We start from the raw sequence: 539 nt of genomic DNA, 5'->3' as shown, positions 1-539 counted from the left end.
GGGGGAGACATGGAAAGTGATTATGGGATATTCATCCTGGAATATCTGCTGCCTCCGGCTCTCACCGGGACCCCTCTCCCGTTTTTTGGCAGAGACCCCATGGCTACTCCATCTTCGAGCAGGCCACCATCGTGGAGGGTCTATTGCGCCACCTCGGGCTCCGGCACCAGAGGATCAACCTCCTGTCCCACGATTACGGGGACACGGTGGCCCAGGAGCTGCTCCACAGGTCCCTGCCACCCCTCCCGCCCTCTCCTGTCCCCTCCAAGATGATTTCCAGCAGATAAGTGGAAGGACGTGGCGCAGAATTCCCCCCTTTTCCCGCCGCCTCGGGCGTCTCGTCCGTCCCAATTCCCGAATTTCCCGAGGAGACGGAGATGATCCGCCACAATCGGAGCTCATGCCGGGTCGTTCCTGGGAGCTGGCGGAGGTTTGCTTGGGTTTCACCTTCTGCTCTGCTGTCCCCAGGTATGAGCACAATAAAACCGGGAGCATCCTGATCAACAGCCTCTGCTTGTCCAACGGAGGTGAGGATCCAC

The 539-nt window shown here is 59.7% G+C and overlaps 1 protein-coding gene across 1 annotated transcript in view; it reads left to right on the top strand.

The window, feature by feature from the left end:
- The window catches only part of MEST, a 7756-nt gene that overhangs the window by 2078 nt on the left and 5139 nt on the right, over nt 1-539 (top strand). The window contains exons 4-5 of the mRNA XM_015629520.3: nt 93-229; nt 469-527. Of these exons, the coding sequence (XP_015485006.1) occupies nt 93-229; nt 469-527 (196 nt within the window). The remainder of the gene's footprint in view (nt 1-92; nt 230-468; nt 528-539) is intronic.

The sequence above is a fragment of the Parus major genome, chromosome 1A, assembly GCF_001522545.3.
Source record: "Parus major isolate Abel chromosome 1A, Parus_major1.1, whole genome shotgun sequence".
Lineage (NCBI taxonomy): Eukaryota > Metazoa > Chordata > Aves > Passeriformes > Paridae > Parus > Parus major.
This window is presented reverse-complemented; position numbering and strand designations above follow the sequence as displayed.